The sequence below is a fragment of the Lemur catta genome, chromosome 6 (assembly GCF_020740605.2).
Source record: "Lemur catta isolate mLemCat1 chromosome 6, mLemCat1.pri, whole genome shotgun sequence".
Lineage (NCBI taxonomy): Eukaryota > Metazoa > Chordata > Mammalia > Primates > Lemuridae > Lemur > Lemur catta.
This window is the reverse complement of record NC_059133.1, coordinates 57884792-57911763: the sequence shown is the minus strand read 5'-3', so window position 1 is coordinate 57911763 and position 26972 is coordinate 57884792. Positions and strand designations below refer to the sequence as shown.

The 26972-nt window shown below is 54.7% G+C and overlaps 2 protein-coding genes and 1 pseudogene across 7 annotated transcripts in view; 2 read left to right on the top strand and 1 right to left on the bottom strand.

Moving 5' to 3' along the window:
* RACGAP1 (Rac GTPase activating protein 1) overlaps nt 1-26659 on the bottom strand; it is a 75278-nt gene extending 48619 nt beyond the window's left edge. The window contains exon 1 of the mRNA XM_045554952.1: nt 26459-26659. Within this exon, the coding sequence (XP_045410908.1) occupies nt 26459-26538 (80 nt within the window). The 5' untranslated portion in view covers nt 26539-26659. The remainder of the gene's footprint in view (nt 1-26458) is intronic.
* ASIC1 (acid sensing ion channel subunit 1) lies at nt 1927-26573 on the top strand. 5 transcript variants are annotated; one of them, XM_045554958.1, is made up of 13 exons: nt 1927-2246; nt 3102-3479; nt 4110-4305; nt 20371-20451; nt 20611-20761; nt 21396-21523; nt 21817-21973; nt 22317-22373; nt 22831-22984; nt 23423-23514; nt 24044-24123; nt 24206-24310; nt 24470-26573. In XM_045554958.1, exons 2-13 carry the CDS (start codon nt 3118-3120, stop codon nt 24572-24574), a joined length of 1668 nt encoding a protein of 555 aa, XP_045410914.1. In that variant the 5' UTR covers nt 1927-2246; nt 3102-3117; the 3' UTR covers nt 24575-26573. The 5 variants fall into 5 exon arrangements, with proteins under 5 accessions (XP_045410914.1, XP_045410915.1, XP_045410916.1 ...); XM_045554959.1 differs by lacking the exon at nt 20371-20451; XM_045554960.1 differs by lacking the exons at nt 1927-2246; nt 20371-20451 and having other exon boundaries at nt 3101-3479.
* LOC123640392 lies at nt 24822-26573 on the top strand (annotated as a pseudogene). The gene has a single exon (XR_006735970.1). The product of XR_006735970.1 is annotated as an uncharacterized LOC123640392 (transcript).
* Nucleotides 26660-26972: the final 313 nt, after the last annotated feature.

Below are 26972 nucleotides of genomic sequence, written 5' to 3'. Positions count from 1 at the left end.
CTGACCATGCTGATGAATGGCAAGGCCAGGTCTGGGAGCTGAGATCTAGGGATTCACACCTCCTATCTTCCTCCAGACTCTTCCTGAAGCTGTTCATTGGCCTCGATCAGTCCTTGCCTGCCTCCACTTCACCTCATCACCTTCCCTCCACCCCCGCTGCTCCCTCAGTAACATCCCAGGTGACTGAAGCAATTTGCAGCCATTTGAAGAGGCTCCATGTGTCACTCAGCCTGTGAGGGTGGGGAGGTGGGGGAATTAACGATGCTCCAAAATGGTCTTCCCCTCCTGCTGAGAACATTTGGGAATCAGGAATCAGACTCTGCCCAATGCTTGCTAAGGTCCCTGTTTGGGACCCTCCCTGGAGAATTCCCACTCCCAAATGCCCCCTTGAGTTGATTCTAAGTGTCTGGGAGAGGGCTGCCACCCAGTGGCTGCCCAGGGACATGGCAATCCTCCGGCACTTCCTGGTGCTGCTGGACAGCTCCCCAACCCAAGACCTGAATGGAAGATCCTCCCTTCTTCCTTTTGACAGCTCAGTGCCCCAGCCCTTAGATGGATCATAACCTCCCTCCTCCAGTCCTTAGACCACACTCCATCTAGGGATCTCCAGATTCCCTTGCTGGTTTCCCATGTGCCCCCTACCCTCAACCCCTCACAACTTATCCAACTTCTTTCCACTGTGCCATACCCTTCTCATTGCAGATTCTTTTCCAACTTAAAGCCAGGCACCACGTCCTGGGAACATGCTTCTCACCTTCCTTCCCCCAGAGCTGCACCAGCCTGCAAGTGGAATGAAGGAGCCACTAGAGATAGAATTCTGGTCCCCTGCACCGCACCCTCCTCCTCATCATCTGACACCATCAGACCTCAACAGTCTCAGTGCTAAGAGCCCCTAATGAGCATCAGCAAATTAACAACTTCCCCTTGATTGCTCCTTCTCTGTTAACTGGATAGGGAGCCCCCAAACCCCCGCCTCTCAGAAAGGAGGAGGGAGGAAAGGAAGGAGAAAGGTGAGAGTCACAGGAGCAGCTCCTCCACCTGGATTCAGTGCCCAGACTCCTGCTCCATCCCTGCACATAGCTCCCCCTTCCAGCCCCTCCTAATCCTGCCCCCTCACTCCTTTTCTTACCTCTGTCCAAATTCCCTTGACCTCTGGCTATTTCTCCTTCCTTCTCTCTGCTCCTTCTTTAGTGGTTTAGCAGTGAGGGGCTGCAATATGCCCCCAGCCTTCCCATCCCTCCACCCCGTCAAGCTCAAGGCTAGAAGGATGGGGTCTGAGTGGCCAAGGCCATGTGTTTGTTCACATGTGTGCATGCGTGTACGTGTCACATGTAGGTGGGGAGCAGGGCTAAGAACAGGTGAATGCTTGCCATGTGGGTCAGGCCTCTGGGATGTGTGGGCGGCTGTGGGGTGTGTGTGTGGCTGTAAGTGGTGTGGTGTGACTCTGGGCTGTATGTATGCCTATGTCTCCATATGGGCCAAGTGCTTGAATCAGTCAAGTGTGACTCGGAGCTTGTGTGTGTGTGTGTATGTGTGTGTCTGTGTGTGTACACGAGTGTGTGTGCCACCGGAGGAAGCAGCAGCAAGAGGCAGGAGCATCGATCCGAAGGAGACAGCGCGGGGAGGGGGACGCTAGGGGCAGACACCCTCTCTCCTGCGCGCACACACTCGCGCGCACACACACCCCACACACACAGTCACACACACAAGCCATAGGGCCTCACAGGCAGAGAGACGGCTGGCTCCGGGACCGGGACCGGGACCGAAGGGAAGCAGCGCCGCCGAGAGCGGCACCGAGGAGGGGGCGAGCCAGTGGGGGGAGCCCTCGGTCCCGCTCCCCGGTCCGGGGGCCCCGCGCGCACACCCGCCCAGAGACACCCTCGCAGACACTCGTAGGCGCGCACGCGCACCCTCTCCCCTCCCCCTCCGCCTCCCCTCCCGCCGCCTCCCGGCCGGACGATGGATCCCCGCAGATCCCGGGGCTGAGAGCACCGCGCACCGCGCCGAGGCCGGGCGGACCGTGCCGAGGCGGGCGAGCGAGCGAGCTAGCGCGCGCGGGCGGGCGAACACATCCGAGCCGAGCCGGCCGGGCGGGCCGCTCCCTGCAGGGCTCTGCGCGGCGTGCCGCGGCTGCAGCCGGCTCCGGCTTCGGGCCATGAGCCCCTCCGCGGCTCGGCGCTGAACCCGCCACCGGTCCCGCGCCCCAGGACCCGCTGCCGGCTGCCGGCTTTCCGAAGCCCCCTCAGGTAGGTTTCCGATCCCCCCGCCTTTGGCCGCGGGGCTCCCCAGCGCCCGGCAGCCAGGACTCTCCTCCCCTCTGGCTTTCCCCAGCTGCTGCTGGGGCGGTTGGTGGCTGGGGAGGGGGGCGGGGGCGAGCAGGGGATCTGACTGCAACCAGAAGCTGGACTGGAGGGGTGGGGGTGCGTCCGGGGCGGGGACAGCTCGCTGTCATAAGGAACCGCGCCCCCCCCATACATCCACCTCGGGCAGCCCGCCACCCCTTACCCCCCACTCCTAACACACACACACACAGCCTGCGCCTGTATAAGAACTGGAGACACCCGCGGGTGAGGACTAAGGCTGGGCCCCTGCCCAGATGTACCTACCTCCTTGGGGGGTTTTCTGGCCCAGGTTTGACTCATGGGGCGAGAGCCCAGCCCTGGGGATACCCTTGAACAGGAGAGGAGATCCTGACCCAGGGTTCAGCCCGTCTAGGGGACTTTTCATCTTCAGGATGGGGTGGACATTCCTGTCCCAGAGTGACCCCACATCTGGAGGGAACTCTCGTGCCTGCCTGTGGGAGCATCAGGACTTCCCTTTCACCCTCAGATGACTATATCTGGGGTCTCCCCGGCCTGGGAAGCTTCCCTGGAAGAGCATTCTCTTGGCCTAAGCTGACCCTCCCAGCTTCTGTATTTGGAGAAACCCTGTCCTGGGATATGTCCGCTGGTTGGCCACCTCTGGGTTTGCACACCAGGGAAGTCTTCTGCCCCAGGAGTGGTGACCTCTGGAGATGGGGATTCCGGATGGACACATTTGGAGAGGCCCCATGTGTCCTCTCATTCTGGGACAATGACAAACTGTGCTCCCCCCACCCCCAGGATTCCCTCGACAAGGATGGAACTGAAGGCTGAGGAGGAGGAGGTGGGTGGCGTCCAGCCGGTGAGCATCCAGGCCTTCGCCAGCAGCTCCACGCTGCACGGCCTGGCCCACATCTTCTCCTACGAGCGGCTGTCTCTGAAGCGGGCACTGTGGGCCCTGTGCTTCCTGGGCTCGCTGGCTGTGCTGCTGTGCGTGTGCACAGAGCGTGTGCAGTACTACTTCCGCTACCACCACGTCACCAAGCTCGACGAGGTGGCTGCCTCCCAGCTCACCTTCCCTGCCGTCACGCTGTGCAACCTCAACGAGTTCCGATTTAGCCAAGTCTCCAAGAATGACCTGTATCATGCCGGGGAGCTGCTGGCCCTGCTCAACAACAGGTGGGTGGCTCCCACCCACCCCTCAGCCCCACTCCCGGAGTTGTACGAGTTCCAGTTAGGGTGTTTGCTTCCCTAACCCACCATAGAGCCCAGCCAATCCTGCCCTCTAACCACCCCCAAACCTGCCACTCACAGCAGAGGAGTTGGGGTACTGTGAAGCACCCAATTAAGGGCATCCAATCTCTAATCCCAGCATAGTCTAACATAGCTCTACCCCTACCCAACCTGAGCTGTGAGACATTGCCACCCTTTCTGGAATGAGCTCTGCCCTCCCTCTGGCCACTACGTCTTGACCTTCTCCTCACTTGGGGGATGGGGACAGATCATCTTTAAAGGGTAAAGACTACAGTATAAAAGCCATTGCTCCTGCGTTGTCTCTCTGCCCACCCCACCCTTATCCATGCTACCTCCCACCCGTGTGCTGAGGTGCCCAGCTCCTGGGCAGCCACTACAGATCCTTCTGCTGTCTCAGATCCTGTGTGGCAGGTCCTCTGGACATGCCCAGCTCTCCTTCCTTGCCTATGCCTGGTCCTGATCCCCAAGGCTAGAAGCTGCTCCCTTCCTCCTCACATTGGGTGTGAGACACTGGTGGTCATGCTGATCCATGTGCTGTTCACCCCTGGGCTCCAGGTATGAGATACCAGACACACAGATGGCAGATGAGAAACAGCTGGAGATATTGCAGGACAAGGCCAACTTCCGCAGCTTCAAGCCCAAGCCCTTCAACATGCGCGAGTTCTACGACAGAGCAGGGCATGACATTCGAGACATGCTGCTCTCCTGCCACTTCCGGGGGGAGGTCTGCAGTGCAGAAGACTTCAAGGTGGTGAGTGAATCCTCTGGTGTGGGATGTGAGTCAGCCTGACCCCCTGAGGAATAGGTAACAGGGAACAGGACAGGCCTCTCACGGTGCTTGCCACTCGTGGTGCTTGCTACTCCGGAAGAGGAAGTTGTGTGTCCTAGGGTTTGCTTCTGGTAGGAGAGGACTTTGTTCAGCACAGGGGCACATTTGTACTGTGTGAGGGCCTGAGCCATCCGTGATGGCAGGAAAGAGAGCGGACAGTGCACACACACACACACACACACACACACACATACATATACACACATGGCCTGGCATAGCCCCAAACTCACTAATCTTACCTTCTGGGCCACAGGTGTCAGAGCTGGGGGTGGTGGGTAAGCTACAGCCTTGTTACTTGACATGAGTATAGGGACCATCACTGGGGGGGCTTGAAAGAAATGCAGGTCTTTGCCACCCCACTTCCCAGACGTACTAAATTAGAATCTACATTCTAATAAGATCCGCAGATACACATTAAAGCTTGAGAAACACCATGAGGCATGGAAAGGGAAGCTTCCTCTTAAATAGCCAGACAGGCTGTTCCGTCCGTGCCAGCCCCACCCTGCACACATGCACACGCATGCACGCTGTCTACTTAGGTTCCCCCCTTGCCAGCAAGAGCCACAGAGCCAGGGTCTGAGGAAGGAGAGATGATCACAATATACGATCATGGCTGAATGGGAGGCTCCCTTTGCTTCTCAAAATGGAGATGCCTCACAAACACCCCACAACCCACCGGTGTGGCTGCCTCAGGCCGGCACCTCAGGGAGGCTGTAGGGGAACTGACGTCGGCATCTGATGTGCTAGGTGATCCTGGGCAAGTGACACAGATGGCTGAGGGATAAGACCTGGACAGAGGCTGGAAAGAGACCAAAAGACCTAGAGCTATGTATGAATAATATCAAAGGAGAGGACAATGTTTATAACTCTTCAAAATGCTTTATGGGCTTTCCTCAATCCCCTTGATAAATAATCATATTATCTCTGTTTTACACATGCACAAACTGAGACACAAAGAAGTAGAATGATTTGCCCAAGCTCATATAGCTGGTTGGTGACAGATTTGGGATTTGAACTCATGTCTTGTTAAGCCTCAGTGCAAAGCCTCTCTTCATTAATAGAGCTGACCCTGAGCTATCATGTCCACTTCCAGTTCTGGCCATCACTCCTTCAAAACCCAGTCTCCTCTAGGACACTTTGCTCTCCATTCCTACTCTCAATGCTCCACTCTCAGATCCTCTTTTCTTCCTTCCCTTTTTCTCCCGGACCTGCTTGCTTCCTCCTAGTATTATGGGAGCACGAACTACATTTGTCTGTGTAGGAAGGTTGGAGTCATGGTCATGCTTAGTGTTTCCTGCTGAGGTTACAAAGACTTCCCAATTCTCTATGCCTTGCTCTGCAGACCTGTCTCATGGACTTTTGTCAATCCTGCTGGACAGAGGTCACATGGCCACACTCCCTGCTGAGCCGAGCTGACAGGGAGCTTAGCCTGGATTCAAGAACCACTTCCTTCCCTCCTTTCCTTCTTTACAATAGGAGAATCCTGGTTTCCCCAGAGCTTGAGACCAGAGAGTTCCCAAGCTCACGAACTGTGTTTCCAGGAGTAGCAGAACTGTAGGTGAAGGTGGAAGCGAAAGCGAGAGCCCTCCCCGTCTCCAACACACCCAACACGTAACCAGAAGGGACCATCAGGAAGAACAGAGAAAACCTATTAGCTTGGATGGTTTGTCGTGTTAGATGAGGGAGAGAAGTGCTTTGCTCAGCTTGGGAAGGTGCTAAGGTATAAAGCTGGGGTACAGTCAGGCCATAGAAAGTGTTCAGTTGAGGCTGCATTTGTCCGTCATGTACAGAAAGATTCCAAATGGTGATGCTGAGACGTGTTTGGCTCATACTAATGGAGGTACTGAAGGGCAATTGGTCCATGCTGTCTAGGGGCATTCTAAGTAGTCAGGTGGAGATATGGTTGGTTCACAAAGTTCTGAGCAATCTGAGTTCTTTTTGCTAGGGGGAGAGACATATAGGCCAGCACCCTGCAGGCCCAACTCTGACACTTCTTGATTCTGGATTGTCAGGGAAGGCCAGGCTTCTGCTGTTTCTCAGCCTGTGTCAAAGACTGACCCTGAATCTGGCTGGACCCAAATCTCTTGGCCTCTCCTTCTGCCCTCTCTAGTTGACCTCCCTGCCAACCCCTTTCCATGTCAAGAACTTCACCACTTCTGTCCGTGGGGATGTTCCTGCATGGATTGGGATGTTCCTGCATGGATTGAGTCTGGCTGCATCTGTGTCTGACACCTCCCTGGTGGAGGAGGGTTGGGAAGGCATCTTCCCCAGCTCCCCAGTCCTCAGGGCTCACATGCTCCTTGCCTCTGCCCCACCTCTCTCTTCTCTCTTTGGTCTCGAGATTAACATCCTTGCCATACTCTGCTAAGCCCAGAGGTGTGTTGGGAGCATGCATCAGCCCCTGGGCAGATGCCGCACTGAAAGAAAACATCTGTCTATAGGGTCAGGGCTTGGGGGGATCATCTTGACATCTTTTGCAGCCTCAAGAGTAGAGGTTTTTAGCCGAGGGAAGGAAGTGGCCAAGGTAGAGGCTGGGCCTTTGGTTGCTCTTTTGGCAACTCAGGAAGGAGCTACAGAGGCCTGCCCAGAAGGATTACTGGGAGACTACTCCCCTCACTGCCCTTGCTGTCCAGGCCTTTGCTCAAAGCGTCTGCAAAAGATAGTGTGTGGGGGAAAATGTGGACTTTTCTGTGGATTTCTAAGGGTAACCCTCATCCAAACAATAAGAGCCCTGTCTCTCGAGGGCAGTTATGGGAGGGTGTAGGAAGGAGGCTACTTTGGTCCCTCAAAGACCCTGGATCCTCGTATGAGGGTCCGCAGTAACAGGCACTCCCCCAGGTACACTTCTTTTTTTTTTTTTTTGAGACAGAGTCTCACTCTGTTGCCCAGGCTAGAGTGCCATGGCATCAGCCTAGCTCACAGCAACCTCAAACTCCTGGGCTCAAGCGATCCTTCTGCCTCAGCCTCCCAAGTAGCTGGGACTATAGGCATGTGCCACCATGCCCAGGTAACTTTTTCTATATATTTTCAGTTGTCCAGCTAATTGCTTTCTATTTTTAGTAGAGATGGGGTCTCGCTCCTGCTCAGGCTGGTCTCAGACTCCTGAGCTCAAAGGATCCGCCCCCTCAGCCTCCCAGAGTGCTAGGATTACAGGCGTGAGCCACCGCACCTGGCCCCAGATACACTTCTGAATCCTGCTCAACTGCAGGGGACGGATGGGTGGTCACAGAGTGTTTGGCCAGAGTCCGTCCTCCATGTGTGGCTGAGTCAGCTCAGGAGGGTGGGGGAAAATATGGGGAACCTGAGATGAATCTGGGAGACTAGTTTGGAAACCCTTTGGGACAGAAGAGGCAGAAGTGCAACGGGAGCAGTAGCCTCACAGCAATCGGGTTGGGTGGGCCTCAGTGGCTCCCTCCTGAGCTACCAAAAGAGGAACCAAAGGCCCAACCACAAGGCCCCCTCTACTGAAGCCACCTCCTTGCCTTCCTGGTGGGGTGCCTGGTTGCCAAGGCAACAGAGGCTGAGGCTCCTCTCTCCCACCCCACCTTGAAGCCAGCCAGGCCAAGGCAGGGCAGGGGTTCCATGGAGGGGGGCGGGGGCGCAGCTGTCTGCTGGTGTCTGGGCGGGGGCCGGGAGTGAGCACAGTCGCAGCTGGTGCCAGCCTCCAGCTGCACCTTGTCTGTCCCTGGCAGTGGGAGCGGCTGATGTGGCTGGAATGCTGAGCAGCAGCAAGGGGGGGGGGAGGTGGCAGCAGATGGCTGCCCAGTCTGCCCTGTGCCACCCCTACTCCGGCTGAGACCCAGACCGTTTGCCTAGGGGAGAGAAAAGCAGGAATTCACTTCTGGACCCTAGGAGAGGAGGAAGAGGAGGGAAAACAATGGAAGTCCTGGGGTGGGTTTGTGGAGCAAATAATCATCTCTCTCAGGAGGGTGGGGTTGGGGGACAGGAATCCCAGGGGACCCACAGGAGTCTCCCCCAGCATCCTGGAGACAAGAACCCCCAGAGGAGAGGTAGAGTGAAGGGTGTGGGCACAGAAATCCCTCCTAGGTTCTGGGGGGGGGCCAGGAATCTCCTGGAGCACCTAGGGAAGTGAGGGGCTAACATGACAGGTGGGTGTGGGTGGGTGATCCTGGGACCCAGAGGCGGGACAGAGAGGTCATCTTAAGGCAAGCAGGCCAGGGATGGCAGGGCCCAGGGAGGGCCAGGACTAGCCTGGGAGTCCCTTGGGAAGGCCTGACCTTACAACCTGGGTCCGTTCCCTCCAGCTAGGAAGGGAGGGCCCTTGAGGGGAAGGCTGTCCAACTGCTGTGCAGAGAGGAAGCAGGGTCATGGGTAGCCCCTCCCAGGGGCCTTGTGGTCTTCAGGGGTAGGGGTGGGAGGGGAAACATGAACAGATTGCAGAGGGATAGAAGAGGCTGAAGTGGAGAGGTTCACTTTGGAGAAGGGGCCCTCCAGCCCCAGGGTGCACAGACACCCCTCCTGCCCTATCCTTCCCCTCTCTCCTTCCCTCCCCAGGAAGTGTCTAAACTGAACATAGAGGGGTGGAGAGAAGAGGCTGGAGCAGGAACGCAGGGATGGACCCTGAGTTGGGGTCTCAGATTGCTCCTTTGCCCTTTCTCTCATGCACAGATATACACAAACATCCTTTGGGTAACTTAGTTTCCTCTCTCACCTCCTCCCCTTCTCCCCCAGCTCCAGTCATTTCTGATTCCACCCCTCTCCCTGGGCTGCTATCAGCTAAGAGGCTACTCAAAGCTAATTGATCTCCTGGCTGTTGGCTAAAGTAATAGGGAATTGATGTAAGTGACTAAGTGCCTCTGGGGGCAGAGCCTGGAAGTGGAGGGCTGAGGAGGAAGAGACCTCCAAGCCTTGGGCCTTGGTGGAGAACCCCTAAGTAGGCCACTGTACCCCCACCCCCACCCCATGTGTCCCGGAGGAAGAGGGGAGGCCTGCAGAGAGGTTGGTGCATTCCGCTGTGGGTGGGGGTTCCCTCTGAGTGTGCTTTCACTTTGTGGAAAGCAATTTCAATTCTGGGGATGGCGAGGGAGATTGGATATTAGGAATGAGGAGCAGGGATGGGGAGTGTTGAGCTCCACTTGACTCATTCCTATAACAGTGCCACCTCTCAGTGCCAAGTCCTGTGCCAGGGAAGGTCAGTGCAGCACGGGGGTCTCGGGGCTGAGGGCAGGGGTGGCACTAAAGGAAGCTGGAGGCTTCAGAATAAGGAGGATCATGCTAGGGATGAGAGGACCTCAGCACCAGGTGGAATCCTCCCAATCTCCCCAGCCCAGCTCAGCTTCTCAGAAAATGCCAGTTTTATAGAATGTGTTAGTGTCTCCCCTGCCCCATATTCCACAGCTGATTAACCAGCTAGTTCTCTCCAGCAGGGGCCATTCTCCTGCCTGGCACTCGTATGTCTGAGTGGCTGCTCCAAAAGCCTTTATTCTCTGGCTGAGAACTTTCCAACCAGGACACTTGGGTGGGCCTTCTGGGAGGCAAAAATGGGAAGGAGACAGAAAGAACGAGAAGTGGTGCCTAGTTAGGGTAGAGGATGGGGCCGGGCATTAGGGCTCCTGGGTTCTATTTTGGGCAGAGTTCCACCTGGCTCCATTTCTCATCTAAGCACAATTTCCTATGAGGAGAGGGCTCTATAAGGAGTTGTAACATTATTCATTGTCAAAGGGAAGCCCCTCCTTCAGCCTCCAGAAAAGCCCCTCCCCTGGGACTCTCTGGCCAAGCCCACGCGGGCCCACGTGTAATGGATGTGCATCGCCGATTCACCTGGATACATGTGTCAGACATCTTCCTCATGGAATATTTAAAAATGAGCATGAAACTGCTGTGTATTCACCTTAAGGGGAAGTTTTCTTAAGAAACTGTTAAGGACAGAGACTCTGCTACTCCAGGCTCTCTAAGGCCACTTACGAGGGAGAGGGAGAGCAAGCTGTGATCTTTCTGAGATCCTGAGTTCTTGGAAAGAAAATCCTTTCCCACCTCTCATGTGCACGCCCTCAATGTGGCTGATAGTCCTAGGGGCCTGGGGATTTGGGTTGTGTAGCTTAGTGTCATGTGTCTCTAATTGGTGTGTCACATCAGTGTCCCAGGCTGAGAACATCCCTAGGGGAGGCACTGCTGCAGTGGCCTTGACCACGGACAGCAGCCATCTCACACAGCCTTCCTTACAACCCGCTCACTGCATGTGCACCCCAGGTGTGCAAGCACACATGTGCACCTCCGTGTGCATATCTGGGGGAGAATGTGGATGTGGACTAGAGTGTGAAGTGGAAGTATGTGGAGGTGTATGTGGGCAGACGCAGCTCAGTGTGTGTGGCTGTGGGAGAAAGCTTTTGTGCAGGCAAACCTCTGGTTGCATTCAGAGTGCATACCAGCAAAATTAATCATCTCTTTCAGTCGTGCTTTGCAATTTACAAATTCCCTTTACTTTAGCTCATATGATGCTCATAATTCTGGGAGGTAGGAAAATGCTAACATCTTCATTGGAAAGATGAGGAAACTGAGGCTCAGAGGCATTGTGTTACCTGCCTGAGGTCACACAACTGGGAAATGACAGAGTGGGACCCTGACTTCACATCTTCTAAGTCCAGGTTCTTTGTGAGTGGCTGGAGGAGCAGGAGTGTGTGTGGAGGAGGGTGCTCAGTTGAGAAGCAGTGTAGTGGGGCAGTAAGAGGAAGAACAGGTGCAAAGTTGAGGGGGGCCAAGTCTTTTGACACCTCTGCCTTTTCACTGCATCATCTAGTCAAGTCCCAGCCTTGGATGAACCCACAACTGCTTTTGTCCAGGTTGGCACCAGAGGAGCCAGGCTGTACCGAAGGAAGTCACACACCAGGGCAGCTTGATGTCATATTGTGTTCATGCTGTCAACATCCTTAAATGGGCCTGCAGTGCTGCCTGGCAATCCCACCGTATTTTCCTGGTCAACTTGCTCTCCCCGTTGACTACTGCAAACTTCTCTACTCTTCTCAAATCACCACCCTTCCTAGCTCCTCTCTCACTCTCAGCAGATGACCTTGCCTCCCACTTCACTGAGAAAACAGAAGCCTCAGACAAGGTCTTCTCCTTCATCCGGTATCAACCCCTGGAAGGGAGCATCCATCTTATCTAGGCTAAAATCACCTGCTCTTTTCATCTGATCCCCGTATGCCTTTTTAGGAACTTTGTCCTACTAATTCTGCCTTTCCCTGGTCTACACTTAGTCTCTCCTTCTCAAGTAAAACTGCCCCATTGACAATGAAACATGCTTAAGATGCTCCAATCTTAAAATATATAGCTATAACGAGAGCTAACATATGTTGAGCACTTACCACATATCAGGCTTTGGGCTAGGATAAAAATGAAAACACATACATCTCTCAACTTCACAGCGCCCTCCAGATCCTATAGTATCTCTCTGCTTCCCTTCACAAAGTTCTTAGAAGTGATGTGTATATTTCACTGTCTCCATTTCCTTATTGCTAACTCACTTTCTGATCCACTCCAGGCTGCCTTCTTTCCCCAACCCCACCACTCCTCCTAATTGGTTCTAGCTAAGGCCGCTAGAGACCTTCATGTTGCCAAGCCCAGCAAACATTTTAATCCTTGATCTCTCAAAATAGCATTCAAAATAGTTGACCACCACCTCTTTTTTGAGCTATTCTCTTGGTTTTCCTTCTATGTCGAGCTGCTCCGCTGTCTCTTTGCCAGTTCATTCTTGTCTACTTGGCCGTTAAGTGTTGTCACTACTCAAGGCTCAGTCCCAAGCTTTACTCTTCTTTTAAACCATAAGAGTACAATTTAATGTTACAGCTTAAAGAATTTTTACATTGGTATATTTTTATGCTGATATGTCTTACAACATAATATTTTGCACATTATATTGGTATGTCTTTACATTGGTATAGAACATTTCCAGCACCCCAGAAAGTTTCTTCAGGTCCTTTCCTAGTTAATACTACCCCTAAGAGTTAGCTACTATTCTATAAGTATAGATAAGTTTCACCTATTCTTGAACTTCCTAGAGTATATGTATCCTCCATACAGTATATACTCTTTGGTCTGTCTTTTCTGCTTATGATTATGTCTGTGAGATTAGCCATGTTGTTTTGTGTGTGGCAGTAGCTGGTTCTTTTTTAATGCTGTATAGTATCTCATTGTGTGAATAGACCACAATTTATTTATCCCTTCTACTGTTGCTAGACTTTGGGTTGTGACTAGTTTTTGGCTATTATAGATAAAGCTACTACAAACATTCTTGTTCATGTGTTTTGGTTGACATATGCACTCAGTTCTCTTGGGTATATAACTAGGGGCAGTAGTTAAGTCATAGGGTAGGATTCTGTTTAGCTTTAGCATATGCTGCCAAATCAGGCCTTTTTTTTTCTATCTTTTTTTTAACTTTGTATTCTATTTTTGGGCAGTCTCATCTTCACTCATGACTTCAAATGCCATCTACACACTGACGACTGCCAAATTTATGTCTCAGCCCAGCTCTCTCCTCTTAGCATCAGCCCCAGTGGCCAATTTCCCACTTAACATCTCTACTTGGATGTCCCCAAGGGTCCTCATAACCAGCATGTACAAAACCAAATTCATCATTCTACCTCCCAGACTAGTGCTTTACCTGTATGCCTGATCCAGGGAGCCACCCCACTGCTCACCCAGTTATGCAAACCAGAAGTCACCCCTGACCTCCCATCTCCCTCACCTGCCTTGGCAGGATCTGCCAATTTTGCCCCCCGGGTATTTCCACTCTACCCACTGTTCCAAGCCACCCTCCACTGCGTATCTCACCTGGACCACTGCAATGGCTCCCTAACAGGCCTTCCAGCAGCCCCTCTGGTTCCTCCACTCTGCAGCAGAGAGGTATTTCCAAAACACAGCTCTGATCACTTGAAAGCCTTCCTTTGTCTTTGGACCAGAATCCTTCCTATGGCCTTCAAGGCCCTGAGTATTTTGGGTCTTGCCCGCGCTTACGCACCTCTCCAGCCACATCTGCCTCGTCTTAGCTTTCTTCCTTCAGGGCCTTTGCACACACTCTGTTCTCTGTCTGGAATACCCACCCCCCTCCACCCCCCACATCTTTACCTAATTACTACTCTTCATTCTTTTTTTTCTTTTTTGAGACAGAGTCTCACTTTGTTGCCCGGGCTAGAGTGAGTGCCGTGGCGTCAGCCTAGCTCACAGCAACCTCAAACTCCTAGGTTTAAGCAATCCTCCTGCCTCAGCCTCCCGAGTAGCTGGGACTACAGGCATGTGCCACCATGCCCAGCTAATTTTTTCTATATAGATTTTTAGCTGTCCAAATCATTTCTTTCTATTTTTGGTAGAGACGGGGTCTCACTCTTGCTCAGGCTGGTCTTGAACTCCTGACCTCGAGCGATCCACCCGCCTCGACCTCCCAGAGTGCTAGGATTACAGGCGTGAGCCACCGCGCCTGGCCTTCATTCTTTAGATTGCAATTCAAACATAACTTCCTCAGAGAAAGCCTCTTGATTCCCCAGTCTGGGTCAGGTCCCCCTGTCATTTATCCCTGCAGAGTCATATTATTTTTTTTCATAGCACTCCTAGTAGTTTGCAATTAAATACTTATTTTTTCATTTTTTAAATTGATGTCCATCTCCCTTGTTAAACAGTAAGCTCCATTAGGGCAGGTCCATTATCTGTTCTCCACCGTGGCAGTGAGGAAATGACAGAATGAAGCAGCAAGGGATTTGGAGGGAGATGACCTAATTCTAGCCTCAGCCCACTACTTGCTTTCCGGGAGACTTGAATAGGCTGGGGTGGCTCCGTTTTCTCACTTGTCAAATGGGGGTGAAGTTACTCATACCTGCTTATTTCACTGGGCTGTGTAAGGATCCCGTGAGATATGAATTGAAAACCATGAAACATTGTGAGGGGTGGTTTGGAATTCAGAAAGAGACATAGAAAAAGTCAGAAACCACTCACTCCCTACACACTGCAGAACAGAAGAGAAGTTCTGGGTGGGGACAGAGGGCTCAGAATTGAGCCTGGCTCTGTGTGTGTGACTGCTTGGGCACCTCTCCTGGGGCCTTCTGTGTATGCCTGGGGGTCTGTGTATGCCCCCTGACACTTTCCTCACCTTCTCATTACTGTGAAAATTTTGGATTTGTCCACTTGAATGAGATGGAGCTGGGAGAGAATGCTAGAGCAGCAAGGATACAGGGGATGGAAAAGGGAGGAAGTGCAATTGTGTGTGTGTGTGTGTGTGTGTGTGTGTGTGTAGTGATGTGCAGGTGTGCTGTGTGGGTCTCAGTGTTGGTGTAGAGGAAGAGGTATCCGGCTGTCCAAGCTTGCTGTCCTTAGAAGCTGCTCTGTGTGTGCACATTCTTCTCTCTGGCGGGGGGCGGGGGGGGACCCCAAGCCTCAATGTCTTTTCTTCTGGAAATCCAATGGGCTTCCCCTTCCAGGATGTCTGAAGGAGGGGGACAATGCCCTCTAGTGGGCATGGGACACATGGGCAGCTGCAGCTTCCCCAGCCTAAGCCTCAGCCTAGGCTGCCCCCCACCCCAACCCACCTGTGGACCACTCCTGGGCAGATGGAAAGGAGGAGGCCCCTGTCCTCTGAGAGCTTGAGGTCTGCTAGGCAGGAGGAAAATACACATGGGGCAGGAAACATGAATTCAACGCCTAAGGACATCAGCTGAAGGTGGGGGTCTCTTTCCTCATCTCTGCAGTGACTTGTCTCTGGTTGTCCTGGCTGTTCCTGGTCTTTCTCGCTTCCTGTTTCTCTGCATGGTCTCTGGGTCCTGCTCTTTTACTGTCACTGTCCCTGTCCTCGAGGAGCTACTGGTCACTACTTATGACTGAAGGGCCTTGAGCAGAACTGGACCCTTCAGTCTGTTCCCTGAGTGGGCACTAACTGGGCCTTGTGGAGTCAAGGAAGGCTTCTCAGAGGAGGAAGCATGTGAGTAGGGCCTTGAAAAATGAGTAGGAGTTCTCCAGATGGAGTCTGGGGAGGGAAGACGGGGAACTGTGGACAAGCCCCCTGTGTCTGGGGAGGGCCATGGTGGCTGGATGCTGGCCTGGGGTGCAGGGGCAGTGGTAGGACATGAGGCTGGAGAGGAAACTCCCCCGCTTGGGGAGGGTGAATTTTACCAGGATGCGCTGTGGAGAGAAGGTCTTTAAGCAGGAGGATGGTCAGATTCACAAAGCAAGCACTGAAGGTGGGGAGAAACTGCAGGCAGCGGTGGGGCAGCAGGGAGACCCAGTTGTGTAGGCAAAAGAGGATGAGGCCAGACTCAGGGCATAAGGGTGGGGAGGAGCTGGAGCTCAAGGCTCCTCTCTTCCTGAGGCCTCTGTGTTCCCGGCAGCAAAGCTGAGGCCTAAGTCTCCATAACAGTCAGTTCTTCTAGAACCTGGCACCCTGAATCCCAACCCAGCACACTCCAGGGGCTCCGTATGCAAATGGAGAAAGGAAGCCACGTGGGCACAGGGAGGGAGCGGACAGAAGGAGGAAGGGGAATGCAGCCTGGGGCTATGGGATGGCTAAGGAGTGGGGAGATTTGTCTAGCCCCACCGCTCCTCCTCTGGCCCTGCAGAGGAAGGGTTAATCTGCCAAACCTCCCTCCCTCTCTTCCCCTCCTCCACTCAGGTCACCTTCTTGGCCCTAGAGACTTGGCTGGTGGCTCAAGTTCCTCAACCAGTGGGCCTGAGTAATCAGAGCACACAGAGGGGCCAGGGGCCTGGGGGCAGGGAGCGGTAAATTGGGGGTAGGGGAGCCTAGGAGCCTGAGGGGTCCGGGGGTCTGAAAGACTGGAGCCTTTAGGGAGAACCCCAGGTTGGTTCGCGATGTCTCCACCTGACCCAGGATCACCCTGTCTCTGCACTGATCTCAATTTCTTCCACCCACCAAACTCCTATTCCGAACCTTGGGGTGTGGGCAAGCTGAAAGGGCAGTGGCGATCTGCCAGCAAGCTTTCCAGCTCCAAGAGACAGGGTCCCTCCCCCCAGCGCCGGGAACTGGCCAGAAATGAGTCTGTGGTCAGTGAGAGATCTCTGCTAATGGAACCTGGGCTGCCACACAAGCCACAGAAGGGGGTGGGGGAAGGGAAAGAGAGCTAAGTTCAGCTCAGCATAGGGGTGGGCAGAGCTGACCTGAAGGAGAGCTGGGGGCCAGGGACTGGCTGGAGGGAACCTGGGGATCAAGGGGAATGGGGGTTCAGGGAGTAACAGAAAGTTAATTGGGGTCAGGGAGGGATTGGAAGGGAACTGGGGATCAAAGGAAGAATTAGAGGGGATCAGGGTCTAAGGGTAGGTTGAGAGAATTGGGGGTCAGTGAAATAATTGGGAGAATTGTGGGTCAAGAGAAATTAGAGAGGAATTAGAGGTCTGAGAGCATGCAGGGGTTGGGAGCTCAGATATCCCAGAGGAATAACTCAGCCAGGTGAGAATGAGGGAGAAGACCCAGAATTGGGATGGGGGTGCTGAGGGGTGCTGAGGAACAGACTGAAGGATGAGGGAGAGCATGGGGGTGTGTGTCCTGGGCGGGTGGACTGTTGCTGGCTGAGGTCATCGTGGCACTGGGAGCAAAGGACTGAGCTGGGTCCCCCCTCACCTGGGGAAGTGGGTACCAGGAATCCCAGCCCTTTTCCAGGGTTTCCACTCTGTCTTAAACCCCCTCTGTGCTGCTGGAGCGGCTGACAGGAAAGGGGCTGCGGCCCCCTCCTCTCCATCAGCCTCCCTTTGCCACTGCCATCAATTATTCATCAGCCAGACGCCTGCCCTCCCTGGCAGGGCAGGCTGGTCCTCCTCTCCACGCCCCGCCCATCTCAGCCACTCTGCCACAGAGGCCGGTTAGGAAGGACGGCCAGCCCCAGCCAGCCCCAGCGGCAGCGGACACCCCGCAGGCGGGCTGGGTGGCCGGCCCTGCCTGACCCTGTCCTTCCCCTCCGGCACCTTCCCCTTCTGTCCTGCCAACCCCCTGGTACCAGGAGGCCCCTGGAGAAGATGCCCATCCAGATCTTCTGCTCTGTGTCATTCTCCTCTGGAGAGGAGGCTCCAGGGCCCTTGGGAGATGCATGGGGGCCCCGCCACCACCAGCAGCAGCAGGACCACTCAGAATCAGAAGAGGAGGAAGAGGAGAAGGAAAAGGATGCAACGAGGAAGGAAGCCAATGAGGGGGATTTGCCCGTGGACTTGGTGGCCTTTGCCAATAGCTGCACTCTCCACGGCGCCAGCCACGTCTTTGTGGAGGGGGGTCCAGGACCAAAGCAGGCCCTATGGGCAGTGGCCTTTGTCCTTGCACTGGGTGCCTTCCTGTGCCAGGTAGGGGACCGCATTGCTTATTACCTCAGCTACCCACACGTGACTCTGCTACATGAAGTGACCACCACGGAGCTGGCCTTCCCGGCAGTCACCCTGTGCAACACCAATGCCGTGCGGCTGTCCCAGCTCAGCTACCCTGACTTACTTTATCTGGCCCCCATGCTGGGGCTGGATGAAAGTGATGACCCTGGGGTGCCCCTGGCTCCACCAGGGCCTGAGGCCTTCTCTGGGGAGCCCTTTAACCTGCACCGCTTCTACAATCGCTCCTGCCACCGGCTGGAGGACATGCTGCTCTATTGTTCCTACCAAGGAGGGCCCTGTGGCCCCCACAACTTCTCAGTGGTGAGTGGGGGCCCACGCCTGGTACAGCACCCAGAGAGTGTCTGCCACGGCTCTCCCTGACCATCACCTCCTGGGGCTGGGGCTAGTGACTGTGCTGCCCCCACCTCGCCCGGCCCAACTGGGCCAGCGCTCACCCAGGGGCCCAGGGTCTAGAGCCGGCTGATAGTCCCAGGTCCACACCGGTACCGGGCTTCCTGTTAGAATCTTGAACTGTGTCTCTCCTAATTGGTAATTAGCTGTTGTCCTGAGGCCCTTGGTGTCTCCATCCTCGCTTGCCCCTCCCCAGACCTCTCATGGTCCAGCAAGGCCCCCGGACCTTGCTCCACCTGTGAGGTCAACCTTTGACCTGTTGGCAGATGCCTGTGCTTGACCAGTTGTTCACTATTTTGACTGTCAGCCCTGGACTGAAGCTGGGTGGGTGCTACCTGGTCTCTGGAGGTGCAGGAGGAGCAGGTGAAAGGCAGATGATGGCGAGGTGGGGACAGACCCCACTTCCATCCCACCATGACCCTTGTCAGCAGCTCCCACAGCAGGGACTTCAGAGCACCCTCACTTCGTCTTCCTGTTTCTCTCCTGTGGGTGCCCCGTCCCCCACCGGCTGTGTATGTGTGTGTGTGTCTGAGGGTGAATAACAGGTCTCCTCTAAGTCATTCCTCCTCCCCCCAGCTCAGACTAAGTGGCCTGCGACCCTTATCCCAGGGAAGCCCCCACTGGGAGAGTTGTCCTCCCACTTGGCCCTCCCACCCAGGGCTTTAGGGCCTTCTCTGCTGAGGGACCACCTGGCCCCCTCTCCTCTCCTCAGTTCACCTCCCAGCTCTGTCTGGCCTGACCACTCTCCCGCCCACCAAGGTCCGGATGCTAGGCCTTCCCTCTCCGCACACCATCCCTCAGTCCCCCGCCTCTTCCCTAGTGTCAGAGCAGCTGCATGTCATCATGTCAGTGCATCATGGGATGACCGCAGACATACAGAGAGACCTGGGGGTTTGGGCCACTGGGCCTCAGGAAGGCCAGCAGATAAGGGAACACGGGACAAGGAAGGGATCCACCTGGCTTCCTCTGGACCTGAGGGTAGAGCAGACACTTCCCATGCAGAGCCACCAGGTGGCAGCAGCAACCCACTGCTCGGCTGCCAGGTCCTCTAAGCCAGAGCAAGGCTGGGGCGCCTCCTCGGGAGCTGCGGTGCCCAGCCTGCAACCCATGGCTGAGTGCCACAAGACCTAGTGGTGGGGCTTCAGGTTAGGAGCCTTCAGGGTTCTCTCTTGGCCTCATATCTGGACCTCACCCACAAAACGGGGGAGGGCAGCATGTTTTCTAGAGGGGAGTGAAGAAGGCTGTTCTAGGAAGTGGGGAGGGAGTAAAGACTATTTCCTAGTAGCCCTCACTGCCCCCCACTATTCCAGTCTAGCCTGAAACTCTTTTGTCTGTTCCCTTCTCTGAGCTGTCTGTACTCACCTTATGACTCACTCTGTGAACTTTGTCACCATCCAGCAGTAGTAACAGCACATTTACCCCATTTGTGGGAACCTGAGGCCATTCATGGAAGCTATAGGAAAAGGGCCATGAAGAATTGGTTTACGCTGCTCTCTGCAGCTGTGTGATCAGAGCTGTGATGAGGGCTGTGCTGGGGCATGGAGTAGGGGGACTGGGGAGACTGCCCCCAGGCCCGAGTAACCTTCTGAGGCCCTCCTAGTTCTGCAAAAGCATTGTCGAACATACCACGTGTTGGGTGCTCAGTCCCTGGTGCTGGAAGGAGAGGTGCTGGTGCCTGGGTGAGCACGGTCCCTGGGGTGGCAACTGGGTCTACTTTCCACTTCTAGTGATAGTGGGAGAGACATAAGGGACTAATGGCTCAAGGAAATGAAAAAGCTTAGCTTGGGTCTTGGGGAGAGCAGGATTTCAGACACCTGGGGTGAAATCTAGGAGAAGAGATGTCTCAGAAGGCCTCAGGAGCTTGGGTCTGCGGGAGGGTCCCAAGGAGGAACCAGAGATCTGGCAGGGACAGGATCCTGGTGATGAAGGTGCATATGTCAGGGTCCTGGCAGGGAAAAGATTACCACCTGACGGTTCCATTGAAAAGACTTTAACAATGGGACTGTTGACAGCTGTGGGCAGTGTTAAGGAAACCACTGAGGGGGGCTAAGGCAGCTAGTAAGAGTAGGAAATTGTTATCACGTCTAGGCTGAAGGAGCACAAAAGGAAACAGTGCTCTGGAGGGAGCTCTCCTGGCAGGATTTGTAGTCACGGAGGGCCTATGACACTGCCAGGATTACAGAGGGGAGGGGTGGAGAAGGATCAGTACCCAGTCTTTCCTCCTGCCTTCTGAGCCCTCACTGATGCTCCCATTGGCCAAACAAATCCAACCAGAAGCCCACCCTGGTGGCAATGGAGCTCAGGCAATGCACCCCACCGGGATCAGCTTTCCAGGGCACAGCGGGGCAAAGAAGGGCAGAGAACAGGTGGGAGAGAGGAAAAGATGGAGAATGGGCTACACAGGAGGAATCGTTCCCAAAGGGTGTTGAGATTCCAGCAGCTGGGTGATGTGGGGACAGCCTTTGGTGAGGAGGGACTGGCAGGACTCTCAGGCTCTCCACTCTGCCTCACCAGGTCTTCACACGGTACGGAAAGTGCTACACGTTCAACTCGGGCCGAGACGGGCGGCCACGGCTGAAGACCATGAAGGGTGGGACGGGCAATGGGCTGGAAATCATGCTGGACATTCAGCAGGATGAGTACCTGCCAGTGTGGGGAGAGACTGGTATGTCACCCGCCAGGGGCCCCTCCCCATTGCTCTTGGCCCCAGCCTCTGCCAGGGGACTCCTGGACTCCACTGTGGGACCTGGCAGGGCTCGGGCTCCCCCTCCCTCCCCTAGAGTCTTGCCACCGCCATCTCCATCTCCAACTCTACCTGACTTCCACACTCACATATCTCTGGCTCCCCCTTCCTGGCTCAGTTACTCTCCAAGGTAACCAGTCATCCTTTCCATCAGCGGCCGCCACTCACTCTATAAATAACTCCCTCTCTTCTCAGGCTGCCTGCCTGTCTGGTCTCGGGGGGCCTTGGGGCAGAGAGAGAGATGGGGGAGAAGGGAGAAAGGGAGGGGGAGAAACGGAGAGCGTCTGAGACAGTGACACTGTGGGAGAATGTGAAACACCAAGATGCAAAGCAGAAGCCAGGTAAGGACAGAAGTGTGTAGGACGCAGGGGTCATCAGAATGGCATGGAGCTGGGAAACCCAGAAAGAGGCCGGGGGTGGGCTAGGATCCACAGACTCGCCCATCCCAGTCCCAGTGTATGCTGTGCTTATTCCCAGGAGAGGTCGAATGCCCCCAGCTCTGAAGGGGATTGGGGAGTCAGAAGCCCTCCCAACCCACACTCCCTCATTCCCATAGACGAGACGTCCTTCGAAGCGGGCATCAAAGTGCAGATCCATAGTCAGGATGAACCTCCTTTCATCGACCAGCTGGGCTTTGGCGTGGCCCCAGGCTTCCAGACCTTTGTGGCCTGCCAGGAGCAGCGGGTGAGAGGACTATGGGAGGCCGGTCCTGGGGAGGAGGGTGTTGAGGGGTCAAGATGGAGTGCTGAGTGACAAGAATGGGAAGGACAGGTGAACTAGGGCCTAGGTATTCATCTGGCTTGTCAGAAGCACGAATTGTCTAATGAATGAGAATGTTCTGTAAACTCTGAGACCTTCGGAGGCTGCAGAGGGAGAAGGGGCAGAACTCCTGAGTAATGCATCTTGTCAGAGAAGTCCATGAAGGTAACTTGGGGAGAAGTTCCCACACTCCCCCAGCTCCCTGGCTCTCCCAGCAGCTCATCTACCTGCCCCCACCCTGGGGCACCTGCAAAGCTGTTACCACGGACTCGGATTTGGATTTCTTCGACTCCTATAGCATCACCGCCTGCCGCATCGACTGTGAGACGCGCTACCTGGTGGAGAACTGCAACTGCCGCATGGTACACATGCCAGGTCAGGCCCCAAGGCTCCAAGCACAATCCTGGGGTCCCTTGACCTGCATTGCCCCTCACGAGCTTCCCATCCACATCAACCTCCTCACCCCAGTTCCAGCCTGCCCCATCCCATACCCATGTGGCTCTCATCTCTCTAACCTCAGCTCTTGCCTGTTCCAAAAAGGATAGGTGGGAAGGGCCTAGTAGGGATGGACTGTTGGGGGGGGGGTCATTTCCAGGGCAGACTGGGGGCTGGCTAGGCCTACGCTCCCACTCTCTCCCAGCTTCCACCTCCTAGGCCTTCCGCCATCACAAGACCCCTTTAATCTCCATCCTGCACCACTGTCTTTTCTCCTCTCTAGGGGATGCCCCATACTGCACTCCAGAGCAGTACAAGGAGTGTGCAGATCCTGCTCTGGGTGAGATTCCCTGTCCTGGGGAAGTCTGGGGGAGGGAAAAGGTGCTGCCAGCCACATGCACATGGGTTTCAGACCAAGCTCCCAGAAGCTTCAGATAACCTCTGGACTAGTCTGCACCCTCACCTGAATCTGACTTTAGGGCTGAGAATAGCATCTTTAGAGGCCCCTATGGAAAATGAATGGGGGTCACCTGGGAAAGGCCTTCACCCTCTTTCATCAGCCTCTCAGCTGGTTGACGCTGGAGGGCTCAGAGAGAATGAGATATAGGATTAAGAAATATCCCTGGGGAGGCTTGGTGAGGATTAGCTTAGGGTGGGCACAGGGCTGAGATGAAGAGCAGGTCAGGAAAAGAGGAGGGGGCCCAGGGTTCCTCTGGACAGGGCCAGGATGTGTGTGTTGGGAAGGTGTTGGCAGAAGGCCACCACTCAACTGGCACCTCTTACCTGGCTGGGCACAGACTTCTTGGTGGAGAAGGACCAGGAGTACTGCGTGTGCGAAATGCCCTGCAATCTGACCCGCTATGGCAAGGAGTTGTCCATGGTCAAGATCCCCAGCAAAGCCTCAGCCAAGTACCTGGCAAAGAAGTTCAACAAGTCTGAGCAGTACATAGGGTAAGCGCTCTGACTGTGAGAGCAAGGCCCTCAGGCTGAGATTGCGAAAGGTATGAGTGGGGTGTGACGGCAGCCAGCAGGCAGGAGGAAGTGGAGATGATGCGGTGAAGATCCAAGAGGGAACCAGAGAATCTAGGGTTGGTATGGAGGGAAGATCAGAGTAAGAATAAGCAGGGGAAGCATCCCTTTCTCCTCCCTCCTCTTCATCCTCTTGCCATAACTGGGATCACCTCATACTGGCTGGTCTGCAGAGCATTTTTCATACATGGCATCTCATTTAATCCTCACAACAACCCTAAAAGGCAGGAAACTCCATCAGCATCTCATTTATGGATATGGAAACTGAGATTCAGAGAGGCTGACTTGCTAAGGTCACTGGGCTAATAAGAGGCAGAGATATGACTTGAACCTAGGTCTCCTCCCCCAACCCCTGTGCAGGGAGAACATCCTGGTGCTGGACATTTTCTTTGAAGTCCTCAACTATGAGACCATTGAACAGAAGAAGGCTTATGAGATTGCAGGGCTCCTGGGTGAGCTGCCAATGGCACCTGTCCCCTTCCCATGCCATGGGCATGGTGTGGCACCCTGTCACCCAAAAGAGGGTGCTCACCTCTGTCCCATGAGGGCCCCCATCCCCAGGGCCTTCCCGAAACCCTATTGTCTTGGAATGCGGTGAGAAAAGGGGGCTGAGCTTTTTCTTAGGGCAAAGTGGAAAAGACAGGCGTGCGGCGGGACAGGCGTGCGGCGGGGGGCGGTGGCGGTGGAGGTGGAGACTATTTCACATGCTCCTAAAATTGGCCCAGAGACTAAGAGTGTTAGAGTATTTTGTAAACAATTGTTTTTCCTGAAAAACACCTGTTCATTTTAGAAAAGTAGAAAAATGCAGACAATTATAGAGAAGAAAATAAAAATGCCACCAGAGTCTGCCTCTGCGATCCTTCTGCACGAAGGCTGCCAATCCCTTTGCGAATGCGATTTGCCTGCCCCAGTCCCAGTAAGCCCTGACGCCCCCACGGTGTCCTGACCTCACTGACCTTCCTGCGCCCCTCACCCCCGCAGGTGACATTGGGGGCCAGATGGGGCTGTTCATCGGGGCCAGCATCCTCACGGTGCTGGAGCTCTTCGACTACGCCTACGAGGTAAGCGGGGGCGGGGCGCCGAGGGGCGTGGCCACGCAGGGGCGGGGATCCAGCCCGCCCACGCGCCCCGCCCCTGTGCTAGGTCATCAAGCACAAGCTGTGCCGACGGGGGAAGTGCCAGAAGGAGTCCAAAAGGAGCAGCGCGGACAAGGGCGTGGCCCTCAGCCTGGACGACGTCAAAAGACACGTGAGGGAGCGAGCGAGGGGCGCTCTCCGGCCTGCCCCTTCCCCCACCGCCCCAGGATCCCCCCACCCCCATGCCGCCTTCTCTCCTTTGCCTCCCCAACGCCCCAGCGCTACCTGTGGCCCTTCCGATAACTAGTTCCTGTCCGTGCCCTTCCCCTAGAACCCGTGCGAGAGCCTCCGGGGCCATCCTGCCGGGATGACGTACGCTGCCAACATCCTACCTCACCATCCGGCCCGAGGCACGTTTGAGGACTTTACCTGCTGAGCCCTGCAGGCCACTAAACCAAAGGCCTAGATGGGGAGGGCTAGGAGAGCGAGGGGGCCCCCAGCTGCCCCACTACATCTGCCCTGGGGACTCGCCCCCCACTCCCAGGCAATCCTATCCTTTCCTCTTGTCTGTGGTGAGGAAGGAGTCTTGAAACATGGAATCCTCTCCCTGCCTCAATCCCATTCTTTTTATGTTTAACAAAACTAAACTAATCTAAATCTAAAAAAGAAACTAAAAAGGGGGAATGGGGCAAGGGACCTCAGGCTGCCCCTCTCTCCTCCGTGCTGCCTCCCCAAGCTCCCAGCCTGAATTCTGTCTGTCTGTCATCTGAGTGTCCACCTACATTCTGCTGCCACCAGTCACCAAAGCCCCCTCCCAGTGAGGGGTGGAAGGGATCCCTGGGGTCTGGAATTTGGACCCAAACCAGAGAATGTACCTTAAGGGGGAGGGCTAGTGGGAGGGCTTCCCCAGCCTTAAGAGACCCTCTCAGCCCAGTGACTGTCCCCAAACTGAAGTTGCCAGGCAGGAATAGAACCCTAGTCCCACTCCCTTCCACCATGTGGAATCTCTAGGGGGTGGGAGTGGGGGATCCACTGAAGAAGTAGAGACGGGGACAAGAAGTGGCCCTGGTGCTGTAGGTCATGTCTTGATATCACAAGTTCACCCCCAACCCAAAGCTGCTGGAGAGAAATCCCAAGAGGCAGCCCTCCTCTACCATCCCATAAAAGACCTGGCTGGTTAGCTTCCAGTTCAGGGAGAGGGGCACTGGTGCCTGACCTCACTGGTCTCTCTCCCAGAGGCCCTTGCAGAGGCCACATCCATAAATTTTCTTATGGAACTCTCCCAAGTCCTCTTCCCCAACTTCATTTGCTTCTCTCAACAACCTCATCTGCATTTTCTATTTCTATATGATACAGACTCTATATTGCTATATCTCTGTATATACTTTACCCTAACCCTGTCTGTCTCTACCCCATCCCCTCTTGTCTCTGAGAACCATCCTCCCACCCTAAGTTTCCCCTTCTATGTTTCTGCCCCCTCCCTGGTCTCTGAATGCCTTCGCCTGTATAAAGAGTTGGACTCTCTCCCCTGGTGTCTGTACTGTGTACACACATCCCTCTGAGAAGCACAAGGAGACGACACGCGCATTGTAACCTTCGCACTGTCTCGGTGGCGACAAAGGAAGCTGTGAATCACAAGCTCTGCCTCTTTCTGGCCTCATCCTCTCCCCACAACCCACCCGGGCACCCTCTTTGCTCCCTGCAGCCTTAACATTCCCTTCCCCTGCTCCACCCATCCCAATGCCCTTTGCCTGGCTTACCGTGGCCTCCCCAGGGAAGGGGTTGCTACAAAGATAGCCCCTACCTAGGGGATGGAGATCTTTTCTGGATAATAAGCCAAGAGTGTCAGAAACAGAAAGGAGCTGGAGATTGGTGACTCCTGAAGCTGGGGCAGCAGGTTGCTGGCAGGCAGAAGCTGAGGTCCTCAGTCAGTGGCCTTTCCTTCCTTTTGGGTGCCCAGCCCCCCTTCCTCACCTGATACCCAAGCCCACCATTTATATTTTCTGGTGAGGTAGGGTTTGGTAGTGGGAGGAAAGATACAGGCCTAGAGGAGGAGTTGGAAAGCTCTGCTATTCTGTTCCTCCCTACCTTTATGAGAGACTAGTGAAGTGGAGGGCCTGCCCTACCCCCTCCACCAGGGACTCCTCCCAGGCCAGAGCCCCAACCCATTCCCAGGCCTTCTCTGCCCAAATGTCTTTTGGTCTCCAATCCCAGAAAAGGACCTGTGGGCAGGTCACCTGTGCATTGGTCTGGAGCTGGAGAGTAAGGCTATAGGATCTTTGGAAACTCTTGGTTTCTAGGAGTTCCATAGAGGTCTTACCTCCCCAGAAGGAAGCAGGAACAAGGCCAAGAAGCGTGCACTGGATAGGGGAACAGCAGGCAGGGCTCTGGGTGACGCATGCCTCTGGTCTAATAAACTGGGTTTCAACCATCTCCTCTTCAGTGTTGTTCTTCTCTTATTTGAAAAGTATTTAGGTATTCCCACTGAGGGTCTAAAGCTGAGCTTGTCTTGGGACCAAACAATCAGGGGAGGAGTAAGGAGGTTTGAGCAGGGAAACCCTGGTCCTCCTGGGATGGGACAAGTTGACCATCATACCAAAAATGGTTTAAACCACTAGGCAGAGAAAGAGGGAGGGGTCAAAGGCAACAAAGACCTCAAACGTAAGTCCCAACACAAAAGATTATTTAGAGAGTGGGCAGGACCAAATTTAAGATAAACTGGAACTTAAAATCTGGAAGCAGTTTGGGTTAAAGGTCAAAGACAGAGTTGGGTAAAAGTTCCCGCATGCGGTAGTTATTGAAACATTTTATCTGTGTAATGAATCCCGGGATAT

Bases quoted from the DNA above. Each gene is read 5' to 3' on its own strand.
- ASIC1 (XM_045554956.1), top strand. From the start codon at position 3,118: ATGGAACTGAAGGCTGAGGAGGAGGAGGTGGGTGGCGTCCAGCCGGTG. The intron at 20,762-21,395 runs GTATGTCACCCG...TCATTCCCATAG, and splicing joins GCCAGTGTGGGGAGAGACTG to ACGAGACGTCCTTCGAAGCG. The intron at 22,985-23,422 runs GTAAGCGCTCTG...ACCCCTGTGCAG, and splicing joins AAGTCTGAGCAGTACATAGG to GGAGAACATCCTGGTGCTGG.